General features: G+C 41.3%; 1 protein-coding gene across 4 annotated transcripts in view; it reads right to left on the bottom strand.

Moving 5' to 3' along the window:
• Window positions 1-25,106, bottom strand: part of CACNA2D3 (calcium voltage-gated channel auxiliary subunit alpha2delta 3) — a 962,218-nt gene that overhangs the window by 483,762 nt on the left and 453,350 nt on the right. For all 4 annotated transcript variants that reach the window (XR_004029736.1, XR_004029737.1, XM_030811589.1 and 1 more), the window contains exon 9: window positions 22,315-22,389. Coding sequence is in view for 2 of the 4 variants with exons in the window: in XM_030811589.1 (XP_030667449.1) it covers window positions 22,315-22,389 (75 nt within the window). In the remaining 2 variants the exon portion in view is untranslated. The remainder of the gene's footprint in view (window positions 1-22,314; window positions 22,390-25,106) is intronic.

Genomic DNA, 25,106 nt, shown 5'->3' on the forward strand with positions numbered 1-25,106 from the left:
TTGGGTGAGAAGGAGTGAAGTAGGGAGCATGGGCTGCTGTGGTTGGGTGGTCAGGGTGCTCCCACTAAGAGAGGTAGCATTCGAGGCAAGTCCTTGGCTGGAAAAGTCATTGCATGTCTGAAATGGTGGTAAACAATAAAGACTGGGAATGGATGGGGTTAGAAGGTGAGTCCACAATAGGATAAGGGCCATACCATGCATGGTGAGGAGCTTGAAACTTCTTAGAACCATCCTTAGGCATGTGGGTTTCAACCAGTGTTTGGGTTGAATTGTGTCCCCCACAAAAGATACACTGAAGCCCTAATCCTCAGTCCTAGAAGGGTTGTTGCAGATGTAATTAGCTGCCTTAAGATGAAGTCACACTGGAGTAGGTTGGACCCCTAATGCTGGTGTCTTTAGAAAAGATGACCAGGTGAAGACAGACACACAGAATGCCACGTGAAGACAGAGGACAGGAATTATACATCTGCAAGCCAGAGAACACCAAAGATTGCAGGCAAACCACCAAAACTAGGAGCAGGACAAAAAAGATTCCTCTACAGGTTTCAGGGGAAGCTTGGCTCTGCTGACAATTTGATTTTCAGACTGTCAGCCTCCAGAACTGTGAGACAATACAATACATTTCTGCTGTTTTAAGCCACCCACTTTGTGGTACTTCATCACAGCAGCCCTTGCAAACTACTCCAGCAGTACGGCCTTCATGGGATGTTAACTACAGAAGGGATGTGATCTGATGTTTATGTTAACAAGGCACAGCACTCTGTCTCCTGTGTGGAGAATAGGCTGGATGCTGGGGATCAAGTGGGGGCTGGGGAAGGTAGAGGTAGGACAACCAGTTAGAAGGTTACTCTCAAGATTCAGGAAACAGAGGATGGTGGCTCAGCCCAGGGTGAGAGTGGCGGAGTGGGTAAAGCATGGCCAGATGCTGGCTCTCTTGAAGGCACAGGTGACAGGACTTGCTGGCTACTAGGATATGGGTTCCAGGAAGAACAGACAAGGATGATGCTAGGATTTGGGGTCTGAGTCTTGGAAGGGAGGACTGCCATTTGCTGAGATGAGGAAGACTAGGAGAAGGTGCGATTTGGGAAGGTAAGGCCAAGAGTTTGGTTTTCGATACAAGAAACTTACATTCCTGATTAACATGGCAAAGGACCCCTGAGTAGGCAGGGCTGAGATCAGGAATGGCAGTGTGAGTGTTGGCATCACTGGGGTCTAAAGTCTGGGTCTAACAATACTTTATTATCTATCTTCTTCCACCTGAACTTATATCTCCATGGGAGAAGGGACTTCATTACTCTTGCTCCCCATTATACCCCTAAAGTCCTAATGGTGCTTAGCCTAAGGCAGACACTCAAATGTTTGTTGAATCAATGAGCAAATCAACACACATAAAAGGTTTTACATGTGGGCAAAAGTTAAATACCATTTAACTCAATTTCAGGCCCATATCCTAAAGAATTAAACAAATCCAAATATTAATATACTGATGCTCATCATAGCATTGTTTATAATAGCAAAAAATAAAAAATAAAAGACCCTGGAAGTAAGCTATATTTTCAGTAATAAGGAGGTTGGAATGCTATGTATCCATCTAAAATACAGTAGGATATTTCAGGGTCTGTAAGGGCTATCCCAATTTACTCTTATTTTAAAAAGACATTTAGAATAAGTTAAAATTTAACTTTTCTTTTTTTAAAGCATGCATATCTAATAAAATGATGGCCTTGCAGATAAACACAAAAATACTAGAGTTGGTTCTTTGTCACAATGAACTACATGCAACTTACAATTCTCTTGCTATTGCTTATCCATATTCTTGATTGTTTTGTGTAGTAAGAAATTGGCGGGCTTTTTAAACATGAGAAAACATCATTCCACAGACAAAGCATCATTGCTGTGGATGTGCTCCTCTTCTCAGCATGTCTGTGTGAAAGTATTCCAAATTTTGAAATCCTAGCCTTGAAGCCACCATCCAACTTGCCAGCTTAGACCATACAATGAACAGCCTGCCCCAGGTCAGGAACAGTGAAGACATGGACGAAAGATAGTTCCTGCCTTCAAGAAAGGTAGACTGATGCTGAGACATAGTCACAGAGGAAGAAAGTTGAGTCAGGACTTGTCTTCTAGGAGCCAGAGAGACCTCTAAGGATACCCCAGAGGGGTAGCCCTTGAAAGAAAGAAAGGGGTTGGATAGATGGGGTTGAGAGAGCCTGGTAGGTAGTAGGAACTCTTGGAAAATACAAGAACTGAAAACAGTTGAGCACTTTTGGGCAACTCAGGAGTCCTGGAGCCTTATTTAGGAGGAGGAGGAGGTGGGGGGCAGCACTTCTTCCTCTTCTGTGGAGCCTCACACTGGCTCTCCCTGCCGGGCAGGCTGCAGGGCCAGCGCCCTCTGAGCCCAGCTTCCTAATTGATTCTGCCTGTGCTCCAATGCAACTGACTCACCAATTAAGGCATAGCTGATTGAAGCTTGCCCGCACCTCTGGTTATTTCTTCTTTCCACACATTTGTTGATAGTGACACCGAACAGAGAGGGACCACCCACAAAAGCCTCCAGCTTTAGACAACGAGAATGTCTAAACAACAGCAGACACTGCACTGTTTCAATTCGAGTTTGGACCCAGATTATGAGGTGGGTGCTTTTGAAACGGTCCCATTCCAGGCCCTTTCTGGAATGTGAGGAGCGTGAGTAAAGTTGCCTCTTCCAGTGGTCAGATGCACTTTCACATCATTGCAAATGAAGTGGAAACAAATTGAATGCTGGTTTAAAAAATAATAAAGATAGGCTGCCCTAAAATTCAGTCTCCTTACTTCAAAAATCTCTATCATAATTCAGGACTCTTTTATTATGTCAGTACTCTTTTGAAGGCACCCGACAAACAGGTAGAAAAGAGAACATATTTATTGTCAGAGCTAAGAAATTTGAGTACAAATCCAGGGTTAGCTTCATGGATGTGTGACCTGTATAATCACACATGCTCTATGCTCAGAAGGCCTCTGCCCTTGGTTTAATGCCCTGCTGTTGCTTTTTTCTTTTTTCCTTTTTTTTTTTGAGACGGAATCTCGCTCTGTCGCCCAGGCTGGAGTGCAGTGGCATGATCTTGGCTCACTGCAACCTCCACCTCCCAGGTTCAAGTGATTCTCCTGCCTCAGCCTCCCGAGTAGCTGGAACTACAGGTGCTCGCCACCATGCCCAGGTAATTTTTGTATTGTTTGTAGAGATGGGGTTTCACCATGTTGGCCAGGCTGGTCTCTAACTCCTGACTTCAGGTGATCCGCCTGCCTCAGCCTCCCAAAATGCTAGGATTACAGGCACGAGCCACCACGCCTGGCCTTGCTGTTGGCCATCTTGAAGCTCATAACAATTTTTGAACAAGAAGCCCTGCATTTTTATTTTGTACTGGATCTTGAAGATTATGTAGCCAGTCCTGATGGCAACTATGGCTTGGTGCAGACACAGGGACAGGAACCAGGCACTGTGGTGGAGGACTGTGTGCATTTATGGACATTTTTTTCTCTACGTAAAGGCCTACCAGTGTTTATCAGTGCCTGGTTTTATTTCCCAGTGTCCTCAAAGGCTCAAATAAGAAAACAGTATTTTTTTTCTTTAACTGGCAACTGGGCACAGAGTCCTTCACAACTATTAGTTTGATGTGCTAGGTATTAAAATTAGCCAGTGTCAAACATCAGGAAAAAATAAACATGTTTAGAAGGCATATCATACCATGAAATTATTTAACATTTTAACTCCAAAAATGAGTCAAACATTTAAATCAGACTCCAGAAGCACATGCTAATGAAGTTTCATATAATGACCTTCAAACAAATCCAAGCAGAATTGCTAGAGTTTCTTACAAGTGACTGGGGTATAAGATTTGGGGTTGTGTTAGATCCCAATAGTGTCTAATAGTATGTTGGCGGATAGATTCCCTTGGAAGCTTGTTAAAAACATCCTAGGCCTCCAGGCTGAGAGGTTCTGACCCTGTAGGCTTTGGGTGGGCCCAGGAATCATACTTTTAAAAATCTTGTCCAGGGCATGGTGGCTCATGCCTGTAATCCCAGCACTTAGGGAGGCTGAGGCAGGAGTATCACTTGAGCCTAGGTGTTAGAGACCAGCTTGGGCAACACAGCAAGACCCCGTTTCTATAAAAAATCCAAAAATCACCCTGGAGTGGTGGCAAACACCTGCAGTCCCAGCTACTCAGGAGACTGACTGAGGTAGGAGGATCCTTTGAGACCAGGAGTTTGAGTCTAGTGAGCTATGATCATGCCACTGCACTCCAGCCTGAATGACACAGTGAGATACTGTCTCTACAAAGAAAACCAAAACAAAACAATGTTGTCTTTAAGATTCTTAGGCCCAGCCAGGTTTTGGTCATCCACCACCCTGATAACCAGAATGGGATTTCAGAAAGTAAATAAGACAAAATGCACAGTCAAATGTCGACGGAGTCTCCTCCAGCATAGCGTGCCTAACAATGGAAATGTGGCAAGAGTGTGGTCTTGGTTAGCCACTCTGGATCACACAATTCCGACTGCAAGACTTTGGGCACATGATCTGGACGTCACAAGAAAACCCAAAACAAAACATTTGATATCTATGAAAGTGAGTCAATATTGAAGAAATGTCTGGGCAACGAGATCAAGTGCAGGTTCAGGGAGTGTCATGACAGGGATGGCTCCAGAAGCTAGGTCCGGGCTGCATTGGTGAAATGTTTGCTCCCTCTGAGACCCACAGCTTCCACTCCAGGCTGATTAGACGCTCACACAATGAAGCCAGAGTGCAGGAGGCTCATCACAACTGGGGAGGAAGAAAAGCCAAAAACAAGTACAGCAGGAGGCTATTTTAAAATAGTCAGTTCCCTCATTGCCTCACAGCACACCGCATTATCTTGGTTACTCAGCAATCTGCAGATCCCCAAAGTGGTCCTTGAGGAGAAGCCAGTAACTCAGCTCCTGACCCCCAAGTGGAATGCTAATGAGAACTCAGCTCCAACCGGGGCATACTGATCTGTGCTGCACGTTCTCCTGCAAGACCCAGCTGGCTGTTCAATGAAGTCAATCCAGCTTGACCCAGCAAGAGTTTGTAGCAAATACACACGAAAGCTGCTAGACTTAAGGCTAATCTTTTAAGTGTTACCAATGGAGGATCATCTTCTCCCTCTAAGGATAAGAAAGAGGCAGTTAGACAAGCAGAAATACCTTCTGCTTTGTGCAGTGGATGAATTTAATGGAGAAGAGACTGCTCCCGAATTAGCAACATGACCCAGAGTGAGGGAAACTCAGAGGGTTTAGGCAGGTGGGAGCAAAGCTGCAGAAGGTTTCTTCCACTAGTTTTCAGACCTTCTACCCAAGCCATTTCATTTCCCCCAACCCCAAGAAGGTGCGTCGAACACTACAGCTCCTTCCTGGGAAATGCCTTCAGCTCCAACCTCCAGTCCGAAAGTGTTTCAGGCAAAAAAATAAAAACTCTGGGGCCATGCACAGGCTGTGCCAGCAGATTTATACCGCCAGGTCCCTTGGCCAGCAGAACATAGGGCCTGGCATCTGGATGGTCCTCCCCAGGCTCAGGGATCACAGCTGAGGCAGAGACCCTGGCAGCCACCCAACGGTCGGCCCGTGTGCCTGGCAGGCTCAGATGTCCTGGCACTGAGACCCAGACCTAAGGAACGAGCAGAGTGAAGCCACGCGGCACTAAAAGCTTCAGTGATTTCTCAAAGCTCATTTTAACCAGATTTAGCAAAAGCAACAGTTTAATCCCGCAGAAATAATTAAAGTTTGAGGGCAAGAAACAAGGCTACTTTTCCCACATTGATGGGGTAATCTGCATGTGAAAGCCCACTGTTTTGCCTACCAGAAGTTTTTTTCTCCCCCCTACCTTATTAATTAGTTATTTTATTTATTTATGTGAAGCACCGGGAAGAAAAAACAGAAACTCACGTATGCTCATGCTCAGCTCCCTATTAATGGAATTCACAATACAAATTGGGGAGCATGTGGGTTAATGTGTTACAACTGAGGTCACTGTCCAATAAAGGGCCTGACCATAGCAACATCTAACAGAAATGCTGAGTTGTCAGGCTGTATTCACATGAAATTGCCGACATTTGACCATTTTTTGATCTACAAAAATAGCGATTTAAAATGGTTCCTCCAAGTAGCTTTTTATTCTGAGCAAGTCTTTTCTGGATTAATCTAATATAAAATGTAAGATCCAAGGGTTTGATTTCCTCTCCCTCAGAGTATGTGATGAACAAATGAAAGGCAAGATAAGATGAGGCTTTGGAAAGTCAGGAGTGGCAACCCGAGCGTAAGGGGATGGTGTGACTGTATTCCTGTTATCCTGATCGCATTCACAATGTTCCAGTCAGTTATAAATAGAACAGCCAAGGCGGCCGCACCTGCAAGCAACTCAATAGGGCGTGATTTTAAAATGCATGGTGAGACCTCTTGCTAGTTGCATTTTCTTTCATATCTTCCTATCATTGTCACCTGCCATAAAAATAACATCAATTTTAGTGTAAAACCAGAATTCTTTGGACATTAGATGCTGGCCACGAAAACCCAGAGCGTCACAAACGGTGTTTTGCTAACATGTCTCTGGAGTGGTCTGCAGAGTGGTCCACGTACTCTGGGTAATTTCATCACATTTTACTCAGAGACTATGTTGACCGATGGCCAAGGACACGAGCGTGAATCAAAGTGTGGACCTGTTTCTGTGCCAAATTCTAAAATCCCCGTTATCATTAGCGAAATATTTGTGAAATCATGAACAGGACATTCTAACTTAGTGGTTTGGGTGTTTCCATTAAAAATGTCGAAAGGTAGAAGACTTGGTATTAAGGTATGCACATGAGAACTCCATACAGAAGGACTTGTCTTCCTGGGAGAGATGTCCTGGGAAAGGCTTGTTCTGATACTGCACTGTATCCTTTATATCCTCTGTCTTTCTCTATCCGAACCATCTGGGATGTAAACACCTCTCAATAAAGCATTCATCATCATTATTATTTAAGTAAATAATTACATTTGTTAAGATGCTGGGCACTGGGCAAAATGTTCTAAAAGCTCTTATCCCATTTAATAACAGAGCCCCAATGGGACATGTATCTGAAGCCAAGGTAGATTTTTTTCTTTTCTTTTTTTTTTTTTTTGTGAGACAGGGTCTCGCTCTGTTGCCCAGGCTGGAGTGTGGTGGCATGATCTCAGCTCACTGCAACTTCCGCCTCCCAGGTTCAAGCAATTCTCCTGCCTCAGCCTCCTAAGTAGCCGGAATTACAGACACACATCACCATGCCCGGCTAATTTTTTTGTTGTTGTTGTATTTTTTTTTTAGTAGAGATAGTGTTTCACCATGTTGACCAGGCTGGTCTCAAATTCCTGACCTCAAGTGATCCACCCACCTCAGCCTCCCAAAGTGCTGGGATTACAGGCATGAGCCACCACGCCCAGCCCCAAGGTAGTATTGATCCTCGCTCTGTGGATGGGAAAGGGCAGCTCACAGGGGTGTGATGTGACACAACCAGTGCCCACGGCTGGTCACCATGGCTAGGACTCAAAGCTGCAGTAACCTAAATCTTAACCATTAGGTATTTCCATTTCTAAAATTACCTTCTCCTACCAAAACAGAATTTAAATTCGCCCCAAAGACTAAAAATTGTCATGCTGAACAGTAACTGCAATGGGATATATGTGTGTTGCTATAACATAGCAAAACCCTAGACAACTCGGGATCTCGGGTTCCTATTTTTCTTGGTTGTTTTATCTACGGTTTTATTTTTCACCTTTTCCCCAAACACCACACTATCAGCTCCTACTCTTTCAGCTGTCAGTTTTCCCACCCATCACTCTTCCTTTTACCCTCAAGACCATTTTAAACTATAGCAGGACAAGAAATCTAGTATTTCCTTATCCATTCACTTACCTATGTGGTCAGTAATATTTAAGCCCATTTGATGGGCTAGACATCCTTTTAACAGATGCAGCAGAGAAAACCCAGAGTACAAGTGCCCACTGAGACTTTCAGGGGTGAAGGTGGGAGAGAGAGGTTAAGGAGCAAGTGGAAAAAAAAGAAAGAAAGAAATGCCTGTTATAAGGGCTCCCAAAAATCAGGGCAAGGTGATATGGAGAAGGGGAGACAGGGAAGATGACCTTGCAGCTGAGATCTCACAAGCTGCTAAGGCCCTAAGGAGGTGGGAAAGGGTGTGGGGTGCCCAGAGTGGTAAAAGATCATGGACTGGCTAGTAGAGAGAGAGGCAGCAAGGCCTCATCCTAATGAAAGAAGGCCTCACCCTAATGACAGAAGGTTAGATTTTATCCCAGGTGGAAAGGGAAAACCTTGGAGTAGGGGATGAGGTTGGCCAGCAGACTGATTGACTGGGATGTGCTTCTTTCTTCCTTCATTCAATGCTATTTATGGAGAGCCTGACCCTATGCTGTGTGCCATGGAGACAGTGGTGACCACAATGTTGTCCATGAGATTCTGGCCTGTGGGGAGGGCAGTGAGAAACTAGGTCCATGTGGCCTCATGGGAAGACCACAGGCACTGAGCCCCTTGTTAGGTGGGAAGGGAAGATTTTCTAAAGGGAATGTTATTTTATCTGAGATCAGAAAATGGGAAAGAGTTAACCAGGCAAAGTAGGACTGTGGGAGAACAGGAAGGAGAGAAATAGCGTGTTCCAGACAGGGGAAAAGAACATACGCAATGGCCTGGTTTTAAGAAGGTGCATGGTGAAGTCAAGAATAGAGGAATTTTGATTTGGCTGGATCAGGAAAAAGGAAGAGAGAAAGCTGGTGGAGACCAGGGGTGGCAAGAGGTCATAGTAGCAAGAGATGAGAACGCACAAGAAAAAGGCATATCATGCAGGGCTTGACAAGGGGGCCTAATGATCCACCCATCCAAGCTGGGACGCTTCTGAGAGTAAAGGGCAGTGCTTTTACTAACTAGTCTGTGAAAGCCCACACATATGGAGACTAACCCCTGGGCAAACAGGGATGTACCCCTTCTAGGTACTTATAGGGAGTTTGCCATTGTGTTAACAACAAGAGGAAGGCAATGAAGAAATGCAAGCAGAGAAGTCCTCTAAACAGCTGTGCTTCCCCAGGCCTATCTGCTTCATGTGGAAGCACATGCACTGGAGGTCAGGACCAGCGGAATGGAACTCTGCACCGAGGCCAGGGCTGAGATGCTGGGAGAAGACAATGATGACAGTAACTGTGGAGGGCCAGCTAGACTAGAGATGGGGAATGGGGACTGGAGATTACTGGGGAGGGAGAATCAATGGACTTGGAGACTGAAGGAGGGACCTAAAATGGCTTGTAGGTGTAGGTTTCGGCATCTGGATCCACAGTGGCACCATTCCTGGGATAAGGGTGCTGAAAGAGAAAGCTGTCTCTGGATATTTCTTCTTCACCCTCCCTCCCCACCTAATTGCTTTCCCTCCCAATTGGTTACAACTGTGTGCCAAGTAAGAGTAAATGGGGTCTGAGTGAGCATTCAAGGGGCCCTATATAGAGTAAATAAATGGCTTTGCTCCTCTGTGGTAGTCCAAGTAGTGAATGGATGGGTGAGTTCTGGGTATGTGGGGTGTGAACATTTATGATAAGGTATAAGTGTATCTGGGAACATACTACTCCCCTGAGTCTCAGGATTTGATCAGTTTCAAATCAATCAAATCAGTTTTAGTGCTATGTTTATTATTGATATTATTTCTTATATCTACCTCTGTTTCACTAGTGCTACCCCAAAGCTCCACAAAACTGATATCAAGACAGGGTACCAGGGAAGAAGCCTCAGGAAGAGGGCAGGCTGTGTGGTTGACAGGATGCTCAGGTGAAGCATGGGTGCTGCTGGGACCCAAGCAGTTGTCACAGGCAAAGAAAGGCATGGGCACTGAAAGCAGGGGACCAGAGGACAAGGTTTACAAGCAGCAGTCTCAGTCTCCATAGCGTTTCCTTGGTAGGAACTGGGGAGAAACGGCAGGGGCACAACCACCAGGTCACTGCCAGGCAACAGTAAGCCAGCTTTTCACTTGATTAGTCTCCTTGGCTAACTGGCAGAACAAAGGAGTATGGACACCCATCCATATCCACAACCATACACACACACACACACACACACACACACACACCACACACACAGAGAGCTTTCAGCAGACCTGTCTATGTACAGCCACAGAGAATTCCAAGATAAAACAACCTCGAGAGATTCCCAGATGGGTAGAAATAAATGACGAACTAACTATTGTATTAGTCTTCACTTTACACTTCATACATATAAGTAGTTGTGCCCTTTCTACTAAGATGGGCACCACAGCTCCATAAGGATACATTATCACGTAAATGTCCCAACACATCATATTCAGTGATACTCTTTTAAAACAGAAATCTGAATTAGAATTTACTCTATAGAACAAGTCTTTAGAAGAATGACGTAGGGTTGAATCATGCCGGAAAGGTAACTCTGCCTGCTCAGATAGTGAAGATAATAGGATAGTATTTGAAATCTTCAGATGAGTATTCATGATGTGGTTGTGCACTTACTGATTGTGTATACCTCCACGTGTCTCTTAAACTCTCTCAGCTTCTCCGTCTATCCAGTCATCTGTCAACTCAGCTGACAAATACATCTGGGCCCAGCACCCCAGGTGTAAAAGTCGGAAATGATACTGGTAATAATCATGAGAATCCAATAAGAAGTATTTTCTAAATTGCAAAATGCTGTATTTATTATTGATATTATTTCTTTTCTCTACCTCTATTTACAACATATATCCAAGTCTTCTTGCCCTCCAGTTAAATCCTGATGAACAGAGAAATCAGAAATTGGTTAACTGCTAAGTTTATTCAAGGTAGAAAGACAGTCTAAGGTAAGTTTCTTTATCTAACCATATGTGATTATCACTCTTCCGTGGTAATATATATAAACCTACTTTATTCATGTAATTTAGAGCCAAATTATGTTAAATTATACTGGATCTAGAATTTATTTACATGTAGGTTGTTCTCAACTTTTCTCTATGTAAGTTATTTTTAATGTACTCATGACATTTAAAAAGCAGTGCAACTCTTACTATCTTTTATTAGTTTTGAATTGAATAAAAGTGGGTATTTGTTCTCTCTGCAAACTTCGTCTCCCTAGGTGTTTCAGCAGGCAATATTTGCCCATGTGCAGGAAAGCTACTTTCTGCTTATGATTCATAACATACCCCTCACCCCAGTATCACTCACAAACTGTACATTCTATACATATAAGGCCAGAGGAGGTAGGAAGTTTTAGAATCCAGGGTGCCTCCACTGACAAATCTCAGGCTGAAAGAAAAGTACTGGGGAAAATCCAGCAACTCTGGTGTGTACTTTTGTTAGTTTATGGACTTTTAGTGACTTCTGATCCCACAAGAAAAGATCAAAACTGCCAAAGAAGATGAGAGTTACATGGGTTTCTAAGATGGGCTGATTTTGCAACAAATATTCGCAAATGAATCTTAAACAGAGCCATGAAATTCAGTGGATTTCAGGACATCTTCATTATAAAACCAGAGAAAAACCGTATCATTCTCCTTCCTCACTCCCTTCCCCTACACTCCCCCAAGAGAGACCACAGGAGGTTCATTTTAAGGTCTGATGAATGGTTCAGAAGGTCTGTAGTGGATTAGGATGAGAGTTTACTCATTTAAATTCTATATTTGAACTCCAGGCTCACCCAATTTGTCATGGTTTCTTTTTCCTTAAAGGAAAAAAAAAGTCAGTTATTTGGTACATAAAACAGCAAAGCAAAACTCTCTCCAGACAGTAAACAATAGCTTTAAAAGACCAAACCAAAAACCTAACAGAATTTTAAGACCCCCTTTTCAGGGATGGTGTGCTGTGGGCTATTTCAAGCAAAATCTCAGGAAATCTATTTTCCAGGACAACTCAGTTTGATCAAGACCAGCACTTTCACCCTAACCTTTCCTCTAAGACTCATGGAGATCCTCTCACTACCCCTTCAACATTTTTAAATGGAGTTTATCAAAGGCTGTTAGAATTTAAATGATCTACTTCTGACTTCTCAGGGGGTCACCTGAGTATTGTGAAACCAGAATTGGCTGTCAGTGCACAACATCATAATCCCAGCTGTCACCTTCTAGAAGCCCCTTCACGCCCTTTCATTAACTTGAAGTAACATTGCAGTGGCCACCAGGGAAACAGTCCTAAGATGAAAGGTATGGGCAGGAAAGAATCTTGGGTATTTGGCTGTCGTAAGAACTTGTCAGCATGCACATGAATATTTTGATTAAAGAATGAAACACCCCAAAGGATCTGGCACATTCTAGTCAGACTCATTTAACTCAGGACAGAAGACTAGCATCGATGATCACACCGCGAGTTCTACACAGGTTTATACAGAAGGTCATAATTCTCCATCCCCATCACACAAAGAATGTGAGAAAATGGACTCAAAGCTCCATTCAGGGTGTTCAGACAGAATGAGACAGTGAGAACTGCCAACCCTGGACTCAGATAATTTCACCCACAATCTCATTCTGATGGCCCTGATTATATTAAAATGTAATGAGTTTGATGCTTTTGTTTTCAATGTTTTGTGGATGTTCTAGTGATGTGGAAAAAAAAAATAAACTTTTTTCAACCACAATCCTCTCCCAGGTGGCTTATCTACTCAAATTCATTCATTCATTCATACTTCTATGGAACATCTATCTCATAGGCACTGGCATGGTTGCCCAGAGCATTTTCCTTTGGAAAACCAGGCAAGTGTGTCCAGCACAGGCCCGCCTCTCAGCCATAGGTATACGCACCTGAACTGGGCTGCTGACTAGGCTGCCCCACCCCTTGAGATTCAATCATGGCTCTAGAATGGGCACCTGATTTAGCAGAACCAATCAGAGTTCACGGAAGACACCTAGAGGAGATAGCTGGGGAGAGGGGAAGACTCCTGACATCCAGTGTAAGGTTTTGGGTGCAGACTTTTCCACCCTAGGAATTTGGTGCTAGGGAAGCTAGGGATGTAAATTTCCATTTTGCTTTTCATGAATTTGCTACTGTCTGCCACGTGCCATTAAATAAGTCCTAAATGAACATGGCCTAACACTGAATTTATGGTAAAAATGGAAACTCAGCATTATTTAAACATATCCCCAAATACTAATAAAAAAATAAATGCTTTGTCATCTGAGCTTTTCTCCAAATAAAAAGACCCATAAGGTAAGAATATCAAAACGTCCTGTCATTAAAAAGTGAACCACAATCAGTACTTTTTTTATATAACTAAAGCAACCTAACATGCATTATACAACCGTTCACACTAATTTGATAAAGCTTCTCTTCAAGAATTTCTCACCTACTTCAGATTATTTTTTAATTACATCTTTTATTTTGAGGTAATCATAGATCCACATGTAACTGTAAGAAATAATAAAGAGGCCAAGCGTGGTGGCTCACGCCTGTAATCCCAGAACTTTGGGAGGTGGAGACAGCAGGATCACTTGATCCCAGAAGCTCAAATCCAACCCGGGCAACACAGCAAGACCCCGTGTCTTACAAATAAAATAATAATAAAGAGAAATGTCACACATTCTTTACCCGGTATTCTTCAATGACATGTTACAAACTACGGCATAACATCACAAGGGACACTGACATTGATATGATCAAGACACAGAACAGTTCCACCACCACACGGAGCCCTCATGTTACCCTTTTATAATCACACTGACCTCTCCCCACTCCCATGCCTAACCCCTGGCAACCACTAATCTGTTCTCTACTTCTATTAAACTTGTCATTTCAAGAAAGTGATGTGAATGGAATCATGAAAATATGTGTTCTTTTGATATTGGCTTTTTTTTACACTCGGCATGACTCCCTAAAGATTCAAGGATTCATTTACATTCTTGGATGTATCTATCAATAGATTGTTGTTGTTTTTTAATTACTAATTAATATTCCATAGTGGCGATATAGAACACTTTGTTTAACCATTCAGTCATTGAAGGATATCTGGGTTGTTTCTAGTTCTAGGCTATTACAAATAAAGGTGCTATGAACATTTCCGTACGAGGCTTTTGTGTGAACATAATTTTAATTTCTCTGAGATTAATGCCAAGGATGTAACTGCTGAGTAACACGGAAGTTACATAGTTTTAGAAGAAACTGTCAAACTGTTTTCCAGAGTGGCTGTGCCATTTTACATTTCCACAGCAATGTGTGAGTGATCCCGTTTCTCCATATCCTCACCAATATTTGGTGTTTTTATTCTACTTATTTTTTATTCTAGTTACTCTCATAGGTATCGTGATATCTAACTGTGGTTTTAATTTGCATTTCCTTCGTGGCTAAGAACACTGAATATCTTTTCATGTACTTTCTTGCCATCTGTATATCCTCTTCAGTAAAATGTCTATACATGGCTTTTGCCCATTTTTAAATTCAATTGTGTTTATTGTTGAGTTTTGAGAATTACTTATATATTCTCTATGTATTTGTTCTTTACTGGACATGTGGTTTGCAAATATCTTCTCTCAATCTGTAGCTTATCTTTTCATCCTGTTAACAGAGTCTTTCACATAGCAAAAGGTTTGGTTCTTTTTTTCATTTTAATGAGATCCATTTTAACAAATTTTCCTTTTACAAATTATATTTTTGATGTAAAGCCTAAGAACGCTTTTCCTAGCCCTACATCTTGAAGATTTTCTCCCCGCATCCTTTTTTTTTTTTTCCAGAAAATGTCATGGTTGTACAGTTTTCATTTAAGTCTTTGATCCATTTCAGTTAAATGTTGTTTCAGTTGTGAGGTTTGAGTCAAGGTTAATTTGTTTTGTTTTTTGTTTGTTTTTGTCTATGAATGATCAATTGCTCCAGAGCCATTTGTTGAAAAGATATACTTCCTCCATCGAATTGTTTCTGCACCTTTGTCTAAAATCAGTTGGGTGTATTTATGTGGGTGTATGTCTGTGTTCTCTATTCTATTCCATTAATCTATATGTCTATTTATCTTCTAATGCCACATTCTCTTGTGTACCATTACTATATAATAGGCCTTAAGATTGGGTAGATTGATTCCTTCTACTTCATTCTTCTTTAAGATCATCTTACTATTCTAGGGACTGTGGCTTCTTAGGTAAACTCTAGAATACTCTAAAGAAATCTTGCAGATATTCCTATAGGAATTGTATCAAACCTAAATACAGTTTGGTATTATTATGCATACATATTAAATTAAACCTACATATTAATAATAAATATATATATAACTATTAAATATATAAATATTAAGCCTACATATCAGTTTGAAAAGAATTGACACCTTTACCCTGTGGAAACTTCTCATCCATGAACATGGTAAGTCTCTCCAATTATTTAGGTCTTCTTTGATTTCCTTCATCAGCATTTTGTAATTTTCAGCAAATATAGCCTATATACATGTTTTCTTAGGCTTATTTCTTTGGAACAATTATAAATTGTATTATGTTTTAAATTTCAGTTACCATAGGTTCATTGTCAGTATTGACATAGAGAAACAGGATTGGTTTTGTGTTGATCTTGTATATGTGACCTCACTGAGCTCTCTTATTAGTTCTATGACTTTTTTGTGTATAGATTCTTTGAGATTTTCTATGTACACAATCATGTTATCTAAAAATAGGAAGTTTTATTTCTTCCTTTGTAACCCATATGCCTTTTACTTCTTTTCCTGGCCTGACTAAAACTTACACTTTGTCAAATGTCAGTGTGGACATCCTTACCTGTTCTTGATCTTAAGAGGAAAAGCTTTCAAACTTTCACTGTTAAGTTTCATGCTACCTGTAGGTTTCTGCAGATGGTCTCTATCTGGAGAAGTTATTTCCCATTCCTAGTTCACTGAGAAGTTTTGCATTTTTAAAATTATAAATGGGTGTTTTTTATCAAATGCTTTTTCTGAGTCAATTAATATGATCATATGAGTTGTCATTTTCAGCTTGTTGATATAGTAGATTACATTGATTGATTTGACATGGATGTTACATTGGCTTTGCATATCTAAATAATCCTACTTGGAGGTGGCATATTACTTGTTATATACATCATTGGGTTTGATGTGCTAAAATTTTGTTGAGGATTCTTGCATGTAAGTTCATGAGAAATATTGTTCTTTTTCTGCACTGTCTTTGGTTTGTCAGGGAAATGCTAGCCTCATAAATGAGCTAGGGTGATTTCCTTACTCTTCTATTTTTCTGGAAGAGATTGTGTAAAATTGATATTAATTCCTCTTTAAATGCTTGGTAGAATTCTCCAGTGAAAGCATCCAGACCTGAAAATGGTTTTTTTGGCAGGGAGAGGGGGCTTTTAAATTATCAACTCAATTTCTTTAATAGTTATAGGATTAGTCTAGCTATCTATTTCATCTTGGTTGAATTTTGGTAGTTTGCAGCTTTCAGAATTTGATCAATTTTTTTCTAAGTCGTTAATTCATGAGTGTAAAGTTGTTTATAATAGTATTTTATTATCCCTTTAATGACTGCAGGTTCAGTACCAGCATCTCTTGTTTCATTCCTGATATTGGTGATTTGTCTTCTCTCTTTTTATTTATTTTTATTTTTTTAATTTGTTTTTTTGAGACAGAGTCTTGCTCTGTCGCCAGGCTGGAGTGCAGTGGCACCATCTCAGCTTACTGCAACCTCTGCCTCCCAGGTTCAAGCGATTCTCCTGCCTCAACCTCCCGAGTAGCTGGGACTACAGGCACGCGCCACCACACCCAGTTAATTTCTGCATTTTTAGTAGAGACAGGGTTTCACAATGTTGGCCAGGATGGTCTCCAACTCCTGACCTCAGGGGATCCATCTGCCTCGGCCTCCCAAAGTGCTGGGATTACAGGCTTGAGCCACCGCACCTGCCCCTCTCTTTTCATTTTTATCAGTCTTGGTAGAGGTTTATCAGTTTTACTGGTTTATTTTTAAAGAACCAGGTTTTGGTGTCATTGATTTTTCCCTACTGTTTTCCTATTTCAATTTAGTTGAGTTTGGCTCTTTATTATTTTCTCCCTTCTGCTTGCTTTAGTTTTGTTTTGTACTATTTTTTCTAATTTCTTGAGGTAGAAACTTCAATTATTAGAGAACTTAAATATGTAAGTATATAGTGCTATAAATTTTTCCCCTAACATTGCTATACTTTGTTCCACCTCTTTTGATATGTAGTCTTTGTTTTCATTCAGACTTATATTTTTTTAAATTTCTTTTAAGACTTCCTCTTTGACTCAAGTATTTTTTTAAATAGTATACTGTTTAATTTCTAAGTGTCTGGGGATTTTTCTGCTGTCTTTCTGTTATGAATTTCCTGTTGTATTCCGTTTTCATCAAAAATTATATTCTACAATTTTAAAGATTTAATTTTAAGGTTTCTATTATGACCCAGGATATGTTTTATCTTGCTTAATGTTCCATGGGTGCTTGAGAAGAACGTGTTTTCTGCTGTTATTTAGATAGAGTGCTCTATAAACGTCATTTCAATCTCCTTGGTTGATGGTGTTGTTCAGCTCTTCTATACCCTTGCTGACTTTCTGTACTGTAGCCTATCAACTGATGACTGTGGAAAGTACAAGTCCCAACTATAATTGTAAATCTGTCCATTTCTATCCTCAGCTCTAACCGTTTCTGCTTTGTGTATTTTGAAATTGTGTATTTTGGTCCAAACGCACTTAGGATTGTAATGTTTTTCTATGCGAGTCATCCTTTTATCATTATGAAATATCCCTTTCTTTGTCTCTAGTAATTTTCTTTGCCCTGAAGAAGACTTTATATGATATTAATATAATCACTACTTTAAAATTAATGTTAGCATGGTACATATTTTTCTGATATTTTTACTTTCAACTTATCTGTCACTGTACTTCAAGTGAGTTTCTTTTTTTTTTTTTTGAGATGGATCTCGCTCTATTGCCCAGGCTGGAGTGCAGTGGTGCAATCTCAGCTCACTGCAACCTCCGCCTCCTGGGTTCAAGCGATTCTCCTGCGTCAGCCTCCCAGGTAGCTGGGACTACAGGCATATTACTTTTTTTATACATCATTGGGTTTGATGTGCTAAAATTTTGTTGAGGATTAGCCACCACGCCCAGCTAATTTTTCGTATTTTTAGTAGAGACGGGATTTCACCATGTTAGCCAGGATGGTCTTGATTTCCTGACCCCATGATCTGCTGACCTTGGCCTCCCAAAGTGCTAGGATTACAGGCATGAACCACTGTGCCCAGCCTCAAGTGAGTTTCTTATAGTCAGCATATGGTCATACGGTTGGATCATGTTTGTGTTTTTTTAATCCACTCAAACAATGTCTGCCTTTACATTGGTGGTCTTAAGAACACTTAAATTTCAGGTGATATATTTTGGCTGTGTCCCACCCAAATCTCATCTTGAATTTGAGCTCCCATAATCCCCATGTGTCATTGGAGGGACCTGGTGAGAGGTAATTGAATCATGAAGGCAGGTTTTTCCCATGCTGTTCTTATGATACTGAACAAATCTCATGAGATCTGATGCTTTTATAAAGGGCAGTTCCTCTGCACATGCTCTCTTGCCTGCCGCCATGTAAGAAGTGCCTTTACTCTTTCTTTGCCTTCTGCCATGATTGTGAGGCCTCCCCAGCTATGTGGAACTTGGGTCCATTAAACCTCTTTTTCTTTGTAAATTACCCAGTCTCAGGTATGTCTTTATTAGCAGAGTGAGAACAGACTAATACATAAGGTGATTAATGATATATTAAAACTTGAGTCTGCCAATTTATTTTTTTTCCTATTCGTCCTCTTTCTAATTCCTGTTTCTCATTTCTTACCTTCCTATGAGTTACTTTTTAAGAATAACTCTCTGTATTGTTTTCTTAGTGGTTGCTCTAGGTATTATGATATAAATATGTAATTTATTACTGTCTACTCATATCAATATTTACCATTTCCATTGAAGTATAGAAACCTTCTATTTAGGTCCCTTTACCCTTCACACTTTTAAAATATAATTGTCTTAAGTATTCCATCCATAAACATTGGGTATCACATCAGATGGTGTTACAGTTTTGCTTCAACTATCAAACATAATTTAAGAATTGCCTGAGAATTAGGATACTCTAATTGTAATCTTCTTACTCATTCCAATGTTCTTCTCTCCTTTCTGAATTTCCAAGCTTTCTTTTCTTATTTCCTTTCTGTTTAGAGAATTCCCTTTTGACATTATTTAAGGGTAGGTTTACAGGCAACAGTTTTACAGTTTTCCTTCCATTGAGAATGCCTTTATTTCTCCTTCATTCCTGATGGATATTTCACTGGATATAGAATCCCGGGTTGGCAGTTCTTTTCTTTCAGTATTTGAAAAATGCTATGCTACTTACTTCTGGTCTTCATGATTTCATATGGGAAATCTATGTAATTCAAATTGGTGTTCCACATAAGCAATGTGTCCTTTCTCTCTGGCTGTTTCAAGATTTTTTTCTTGTCTAATTATATTTATGATGTGTCTTGGCATGGATTTACATAGGTTTATTCTATTTGGAGTTTGCATAACCTCTTGAATATGTATGCTTACACCTTTCACCCAGTTTGGGGGAGTTTCCAGACAATACATCTTTAAATACCCCTTCAGTCCCTTTCTCTCTCTCCTCTCCTATGACTTCGATGTAATTAATGTTACATTTTTTTGTTATTGTCCCTCAAGTCCCTGAGACCGTTCATTTTGGTCCAGTCTATTTTCTCTCTGTTGTTCAAATTGGGTAATTTCTGTTGATCTGTACTGAAATTCACTGATTTTATCTGCTGTCATCTTCACTCTATTGAGCTCATCTGTGAGCTTTTATTTAGTGGTTGTATTTTTCAGTTCAATAATTTCCATTTGGCTCTATTTTATAACTTCTATTTCTTTGGGAGATTTTCTACTGTTTCATTTGTTACAAGAGAATTCCTAATTTCTTGTTAAAACAATTTTGTAATTCCGACATCCAATTCATGTAAATACTGGCTTCTGTTGATTGTTTTTTCTCATTCATGTTGCGATTTTCCCGGTTCTTGGCATTTTAATTGCATTCTGGATTTTATATTATGAGACTCTGGATCCGATTTCATCTTTTCTCTTAGCAGTCATTCTCGGTAGAAGGGCCAAGGGGGTATGCGTGGGGCAAAAGATCAACTTCTCATTTGGCCCCACTGAAACCATGTAGGATTGGTTGTTCCATTGATATTCAGCTGGAGTAGAAAAAATGTTGTCACAAAGGTTTTCTGTGATCCTTTGGCTAGAAGGAACAAGATTTTCTGGGACTTTTTTTTTTTTTTTTTTTAATCTGTGCCTATTGTTGGTCCAGGTGAGAAGATTCTAGAATGCTCTATTCAGGATATATGGGAGTCAAACAGGAAAATCAGGGAACTTCCCTTTTGTCTTTAAGACCCAAAGCCCCTAGACATTTCATTTTCTCCTTTTCAAGTCTTCTTATACAGATTAAGCATTTCTAATCCAAAAATCTAAGATGCAAAATATGAAATTCTCCAAAATCTGAAATTTTTTGAGCACCAATATAGTGCTCAAAGGTCATACCCAAAGGAAATGCTCATTGGAGCATTTTGGATTTCAGATTTTCCGATTAGGGATGCTCAACCAGTAAGTATAATGCAAATATTCCAAAATCTGAAAAATCAGAAACACTTCTAGTCCCAACCATTTTAGATAAGGAATACTCAACCTATACTTGTTCATTGCGTTATGTCTAGGGCTTCTTAGTTATAAAGGTGAGGACCTCATTAGAATATCGTTACTCTATATTGGCAGAATAAGAAGTCCAGATTAGTTTTTATATTCAAAAGTATTCCAGCCTTCAATATCCATAAATTCAAAGGCAATTTAGAATAATTTCTTAGCCCATTTCCTCTAATGATTTTTTTTCATTCATAAAACTTTCTATTTCCAAAGATCATACCGTCCTTTGTTCCTCTAGGAAGCAATCTGAAGGAAGGCTTTGATCATTTAAGTGTCTGTTCAACGTTGCAAGCACCAGGATGGAACACCTATTTGAGGCTCTGGAGGATATTACAATATTACAATATTGGAATAGAGATGAGATCTTCACCTACACAATGGCCAAACAACGGGAAAGTTTCTAGAAAAATGTGGCTATAGACTTAAGTCACTTTTCTTCCCTTAGCCTAGACAATTACCATGAACGAGCATTCTCAGGTTACACCTGTTCTTTGAACTTCAGTGTACTTGGTTCCTCCCTCCTAAATATGAAGCTTATCATGGTGCTTCTTTCCCCTCAAATTGAAGCCCAGATATTAACTCTAGTGTATTTTTTACTTCATACTTTGTGTTCCAACTGGAATGAATCTCTCCCAATCCTCTGTTGTTCACTTCCTCAAAGATACCCAAATTAAGTGCTTCTACTACCTGCATCTAAGATAGCACCAATACAATACAAGCCAGGGGTTTCTCTCCAGCACATACAGTGTGCCTCACAAAAGCCTGCCTTGGCCATTGCCCCCAGCTACCTCATGCAGGTCTGCTCTCCAGGGGAAGAGCAGCTCTGTGTGTCAGGTACAGAAAATCAACATGGGCAATGGCAGCTGTGAGTCCCAGAAGCTGTGACATGGCTGCAGCCACAGCTCTACCTTCAAGTGAAATTTTCAACTGGACCTGTAGGGGTGGTATAGTGGTGGTTGCGGTAGCTGTACTGACAAATTTAAAGGTGGCTAAAGGGAAACAGGATGTATTTTACAGAAGTCTACTTTAGAAATTTTCCTAGGATACTCCAAAACTGGAGGGGAAAACCTCTATCCCATTGTGTAAGATTCTCCTTTAACATATCGTCCTTTTGTTCCACAATATTGATGGAACAGGCAATGCTCAGCACATTGAGGATACAGTAGTGAGCAGACAGCATTCCTATCCTTGTAAGGCTTACCTTTAACAGCAGACAAGTTACCCCAACAGTTACCCCAAAGACTATTTAATCAACCGTGAGAAGGAAAGGGAAATAACAAGTGGGTTCAATTTTCTTTGAAATCTCAGCAACAGCCATATTCTCTCAAGAGTGTCAACGTAAGCATCAAGCACACCATAGCGTTGTGTTTATTAGAGCACAAGGACAATAAGTGAATGCAGTTGTTTCAGAACTAGCAAGCCTTTGAATTCAACGTAATTATTTTAGTGCCATGATTTTCTCTGGGCCTCTTAATAAATATTCTATACATGGGAGCTCCAAGGGCCTCAATGAAGGGGCAGTGTATTTGATAAGACAGATTTATTGTGAAACAATCACTATGAGGGAGACAGGGGTGTACCATGACTGGAATGCTCCCCCGAGCTGCCCCTACCTCTTTGTTTGTCCTGTCGGCTTGCACCAAAGTTCCATTCAGGCAAGGTTCCACATAGTGAAGCTCCTCATTATACTGCAAAGGAAAAAAGTCAAGAAGGAACACTTAATTAAGGAATTGAAGGGTACTTCTTAATAATTTAAGGAGGTATGCATACAAACAAAAAAGCGGCACAATCACAGGCTCCATTTATTCACATAAGGTGAACTCTCTCATGGGTGTCCCTCCAGACAACTATGATCATGTGCTGCAGACAGACTTTATTCTTTTCTTGTTTGAAGGAGAAACTTCTAGAGCATGTGCTGGTAGCTGGCAGGGTTCAGGGTGCACCCTGTTAACTGACCATTCTTTGGGGTTGCCTCCAAACACTGGCAGTTCCCTGGGCATGGCTGACAGCCCATGGTCCTGGTGGGAGCTGCAGAACATCCCAGAGTTGCGTGGATACAGCTCCAGCTACTGTCTTTGGCTTCATGGAACCAAGGGACACGTGTGTGGCTTACACATGAGTGGGGACAAAATAAGCCTTAATGTTCCCTGGTCACTCTGCAAGGGTATGTGAGTGCTGATCAGGGCACTGTCCATGCACAATTTCCCATACATTGCCAACACCAGCACTCCCATCACTTCAATCCCAGCATATCCAGAATAGGACCCCCTCCTTTTTTTTTTTTTTGCGCAAAGCTAACAACCAGGTAGCAAAAATGTGAGTATTCTCATCATTTCTCTCAGCAAGCTTGCTTCTCTGCCCTGCAGGGAGGCTGGTCCTTACACATCTGATCATGTTGCCTCTTGTCAGTCCTATTCACAGCTCCCATTGCTGTGCAGATGAATGTTCCCGGGGCTTTGCAAGGCTCTGGACCCTTGGTCCTGCTGACACTCTAGCATCTTTACTCATCAGCCTTCCCCTAAAACTTATCCTGGCCAGCCGTTATTCCCCTGCTGTCCTCTGACATGTCTCCTCTTTTCCTTCAGGCCTTCCAATGCTGGGACCCCTGCTTTGAGCTCTCGCTCTGGCACCTCTTCTCTCTGGCTGACTCCAGTTCACCTCCTGGGTCAGATTATTCCCACCTCCTCTGGGAAGCAGCCTGTGGTGCAGGCTAGGCAATGGGTTAGGTCCCTCTTCCATATAATCCCTGTAAATTCTAATTATCTGTTGGCTGGATTCCCCACCACAAAGTGGGACCACACCATTAGGGCCCATGCCTGGTCCTTCAGCGTATTTTCTGTAGCAAGCAGAGGGCTGGACCCATAGTGGGTTCCTGAGGACCATTTGATTGATGACAGTTTTATGGTATATCTACTTTAGCAGCCAAAGAGGCCTGGAGCTCCTGAGAGAAGAGAACAGAACCATCTCTCCCAGACCCAGCTAACTCTTGAGCAAAGTTGGCCTAGGGAGTTTGTGCTTTAAAACTAAAGTCAGCGAGGAACATGCAGGGCTGTGAGCAAGGGAGTGAGTGGAATAAAGAGATGAGCTTGGGAAATCCCTCTGGATACACCGCAGGGACAGGTCGAAGAGGGGCTAGACCTAAAGCTGCTCAAGAACAACTGGGATGCATCAGGTTTCCCATGGAGAGAGCCTCACCAAGCAAGCAGGAGTGGTGATCAAACTGACCTTGGCAATTAACTGCTACTGAGCACTTACTGCATCTAGGCAGCAGGTAAACTTCACCTGCACGTTATCTTAGCATCATTTGTCAAGCACGTCCAATCACTCACCCTTTACAGATGGGGAAACTGAGGCATGGCAAAAATGATCGACTTGCCCAAAGACACCAGAGAGTAAGTGAGGGTTGGTGGAGTCCAGATTCAAATCCAGGCAGTCTGACCTCACAGCCACTCACAACAGGTCCTCAATGCCCCCAACTTATCCTCTCTGGCCCCCAAACCTCCAGATCTCCCCATCAGTCAGGCTTGTGCCCTCTCATCTTTGCTTTTAGTCATTTAAAAAGCATGTGAAAAATTATATCCCAATGATTTGAGGGCTTAAATATCCTATAACGAGGCATGGAGAAAAAATATATTTATGACATTAGACATTGACAAATGGGAGTATGACTTTTAGTCAACAAAGAGAACATCAACTCAGGATCCAAGAAGCAACTGCACAGTTCAATATGAAGGAAAACTCCTCCAAAGCTCTCAATCTCTGTTGGACTGACCCTGGAAGTTGCTAAGAAAACAGCCATTCCCCTCTCCTTCACTTCCCTGCTGACTCATTTGGTTTAGGGTGACAATACACCGATTTCTAAGGCCTGAAGCACAAAGGGTCTTAGCCAGTCACAGCCATCCAGTTCCCCTTTGTTGGACACGACCTTTCATAGCCTGCCTTGCAGCTAGGGGCAGTCAAATGACCATGACATAAGGGAAAGTTTGATGGGCAGTTTCAATGAAACGTTTTCCTGCCATTAAGGGAAAACTCATCTATACTCACTCTTTTCTTCCTGCTTGGGATGCTATTGTGGAGTTGCTGCAGCCATTTTGCAACTATGAGGTTACAAGACAAAGAATGGAATGCAAAGCCCAAGGAAGACAGAGCAGGAAGATGGAGCCAGCGTGGGCCCCTGAAGATAATGTTGAGCTACTGTGCAAAAGCTGCAGCCACCCTCCTCCAGGCTTCTTACATGACATTATCAGATGCCTGTATGCTGAACCAACCTTTCCTCACCTGCTCTGCAAACTAGAGCCCAAAACTTTCCTAACTGAGGTTCCCACTGTGGTTTTACTTCCTCTCATTCTTCCATTTTCCAGGTAAATTGAATCACTTCATTGACATTCTACCTAATACACACTCT

Source organism: Nomascus leucogenys, chromosome 4 (genome assembly GCF_006542625.1).
Source record: "Nomascus leucogenys isolate Asia chromosome 4, Asia_NLE_v1, whole genome shotgun sequence".
NCBI lineage: Eukaryota > Metazoa > Chordata > Mammalia > Primates > Hylobatidae > Nomascus > Nomascus leucogenys.